The sequence below is a fragment of the Salvia hispanica genome, chromosome 2, assembly GCF_029641045.1.
Source record: "Salvia hispanica isolate PSC_SH4W2 chromosome 2, Shi_PSC_v1, whole genome shotgun sequence".
NCBI lineage: Eukaryota > Viridiplantae > Streptophyta > Magnoliopsida > Lamiales > Lamiaceae > Salvia > Salvia hispanica.
In genome coordinates, this window is record NC_142693.1 from 58698639 (window position 1) to 58702452 (window position 3814).

The window sequence follows — 3814 nt, forward strand, 5'->3', positions numbered from 1 at the left end:
CCATTGGAAGGTCAAGCCCGCAAAGTTCAACTTTGATAGGTGGGTCGATCAATATGGGCTGGAGTGATGATCTTGGATACTTTGGTTTAAACATTTTAAATCTATTTTGGGTTTACTTATGTTGGAAACAAACGTGAAAGCAACTTTGGTAAAAGTTTGTGATTTGGATTCACGTTTTGTTATTAATTTATGAGAGCATCAACTCTAAAAGTATTCTGTTTATTATTGTACCTGGAATTTTGGTAGATACATTCGGTCATTCGAGGTATAATGTGACTTAAATAATGTAACCAAATATTCATAATTTAGGATAAGGGAAGACTAATGTACAGATTTGATATAATAATGTAAACAAATCTTCATAATGAAGGATAAGGGAATAATAATGTACACGTTTCATCTAATAATGTAATTGAAAATAATTAATGGTTAATAATGTAATGTAATTGATTAATAATGTAGTATAAGGGAATAATAATGTGCATAATTGATAGAATAATGTAGTTTCAATAATAATAATGTGCATAATTGATAGAATAATGTAGTTTCAATAACATGAGTGTTTATTAAAGTGAATATACTATATAATAACAGAAGTGTAATGGCAAATAGTTAATAATGTGGCTTTAGTGAGTATAATGTACTATAAGTGAGTAATAATGTAATATGTGTTAAAACCTTTCATAAACTGCAGTGTTCGAAACTAATCTGAAACCCAAGCTAATGGAATGTAATGAATAATAAAGACAATGGGAAAATTAAAACTAATAACGTAGTTTGCAAAAATAAATCAACATTTCCTCTTTCCCTTCCGCAGCTCTTTTTCTCGTTCTCCATCTCTTTAAACATTGGACAGTTTTGAGAGTCATGATGACCCATCTCGTCGCAAGCCTTACAACGTCGAAGGGGCCTAGTAGCATCCTTTATAGCATTTTCTCTCTTCGAAATCAGACGGCTAGCTGAGCTGCTAGCGTGGCCCTTTATGTTCACAACATCCGGAGGATGGACCTGTACGACTTCAGGCCTTTCCATTCCATAAAACTGTTCAATCATTCGCCTCTTTTCAGAGGCTGACGTTGTAGGAGTTCCAGCTTGAAGAGAATTACCAAGTTCTTCCAGTCCACCTACAAATGCATGAAGCACATCAATGTCCGTCTCAAATCGACGAAGAAAACCATAGACCAGCGAAATCCCTTACTTTGAGACTCTTTGCCTTTCATCAACGATGGACTTGGTTGGTAAAGTGTGATCAAACTGACCATGGACAGCTTTGGCTAACGAGGTCTACATCCATCTACTTGCGCAGTATTTATCCAGAATTTTTTTCACTTCATTGTTCCTGAACAAAAAAAATATATGGTTGCACAGATATCCCTGCCTACTGAACAGTTTGCAATCGCACGAGTATGACTCGTCAGTCTTATCGTGTCTCACAGAGTACGAATTGCGATTGTTGTCTCTAAGTTTGTAGGTGTCAACCATATCTGTAGACGAAAAGCCCAACACGCGGCATCTATCATTACCCTCAACAATTTCCTCTTGTATTTTCTTGAACATATTGTCTGTGTACATCGTCGAAGCATGTTCCTCAAACGGCAAGGTAGTGGCCAATCTAGGCAGGCAGTTGAATCATGGTAGTCCAACTTTGTTCTACTATTGCGCTGAAATTCCAGAGCATTGTTGAAACTAAAGTAGAATTTGGCAATGTTGGCGCGTAGCTTCAAAAAGTTTTTATAGAAGTTATTCTCCGAATCAGATATCGAGGTAGTCCTAATCATCGACCCAAGTGAGAAATCACTAAAATACGCAGGTAACCAGACTTGCCGATAGTCGTACAATGTGTTGAACCAACCAATGTCTTCCAGGCCATAACGTTCCACTACTCCATTCCACTCTTCTTCGAACTCGTCGGGTTCAAGCAGGTCCGACAGGACACAGGCATTGAATTCTTTTTTGAAATCTTCGTCCCTCAGTAACCTGCCTGGAACTTTGGAGGCCAACTTATGCATAGTGTGCCACATACACCATCTGTGGCGAGTCCCGGCAATAATCTCTTCAATAGTTGATCTCATCCCCAAATCTTGATCTATTACGATCATCTTTGGAGCAACACCCATGCATTCAACGAAATGTTTGAATAGCCAAGCAAAAGCACCTGTTTTCTCGTTGCACACCAAACCAGCAGCAAAAGTTACTGGTCTTCCATGGTTATCCTTTCCCGTGAATGGCATGAAGATCATACAATACCTACGTATCAAAAGCACATAAAATGCATCATTAGCAATGACTAATGTATAAGAGATGCGTAGTAATGCAGAGAGTAATGTACAAATCCAACTGCTGTAATGTAACCGTATGTAATGCAGGTTTATGAGTAAATAATGTAAACCTGTTTGTGTTATAGGTAGAGTCAAACGCCACAATATCACCAAACATATGGTAATTCCTCTTCATCAAACCATCACACCAAAACAGAGCAACCAACTGGTTACTATCATTAACCTCATATTGATATGTGAATGCCTCGGACAATTCCTTCTTCCTAGCCATATCATCCAACACCATTTGTACGTCGATACCATGTGTGTATGCTTTGATGTCTCAAGAAGCAATCCTGATATCCCTAACATTGCAATCAACAAGATCAAATCCACCAAGAATTTCCTTCAACACCTTGAACGTAAGTGAGGGCCCTATGTTAGCCTTCGAACAGTCAAGAATGAATTGGTGATATACATCATCCAACTTTCGATTAAGTGACATAAACTGCTGGTGCTCTGACTCAACCATAGAATGGTTATGAACCTCGATGAACTCCTGGATAATATAACCAGGAAGCCCTCCTTCGGAGAATAACTTGAATGATATGCTTGCTTTACAACCACAACGCTTGGATAAGCGTTTACGTTTCATAGAAAAACCAGAACGTGCATTCAATTGGTCATCCTCGTTTGATTTTTTGCTACCTTCCCTATTGCATACAACATAATACCAAGTAGTAACACCGTCCGTCTTCCTTATTCCTTGCTTGCGGGTATCAAATCCAACAGCACGGCATACACATCGTAGAAAGCAAAAGCAAAATCTAGCGATACTGACCGACTACCGGCTTCAACTCCGGAGAACATTTAGGTACAACGAACACTGCATAAAATCATAACAAAAACATATGAGGAAACATATACATTACAGTACATAGATCGTACATTACTAATCAGATAAAATACATTATACAAAGATATTTGTACATTTTATTCATCATAATACTAAACCCTAGCCGAGATGAGAACTAAACCCTATAGGAATGACTAAAACTCGTCAACTTTGACGCCAGATGTGTTACTTACTCCATACAACACCCTAGCCCCAACGATTGATAAACCCTAGGGGAAAGGATTTAAGTTGCGCAAAAAACTCAAACACTGACAATGTTACCGTATAAAATAACAACAAAAACTGCTCTGAAACAAATACATTACAGTACATACATCGACCATTATTGATTCGATAAATTACATTACACATAGATATTTGTGCATTATGTTTGGCAGTTAAAACTACACCATAGCAGATATGATATCTAAACCCTAGCAGCAATGACTGAAACTCGAGGACTTCGGCCACTGTTGAGTTAATTAATTCAAACTACACCCTAGCCGCAAGGATTGCTAAACCCTACGGGAATAAATTAAACTAGCGCCAAGGATTGCAAAAGAGTAAGATGAAGGGATGCCAGGGATTGCAAAAGAGTCAGATGAAGGAATACTGCTGAAATCGTTTTTTTTTTAAGATTACAACAACGTTTAATACTCAA

The 3814-nt window shown here is 37.8% G+C and overlaps 1 protein-coding gene across 1 annotated transcript; it reads right to left on the bottom strand.

Moving 5' to 3' along the window:
- Nucleotides 1-681: 681 nt before the first annotated feature.
- LOC148932784 (protein FAR1-RELATED SEQUENCE 5-like) lies at nucleotides 682-2565 on the bottom strand. The gene is made up of 4 exons (XM_089065225.1): nucleotides 2390-2565; nucleotides 1571-2247; nucleotides 796-1124; nucleotides 682-708 (listed from the first exon to the last, which is right to left on the bottom strand). The coding sequence occupies exons 1-4, from the start codon at nucleotides 2563-2565 to the stop codon at nucleotides 682-684; spliced, it is 1209 nt and encodes a 402-aa protein (XP_088921351.1).
- Between the last annotated feature and the right edge of the window lie 1249 nt (nucleotides 2566-3814).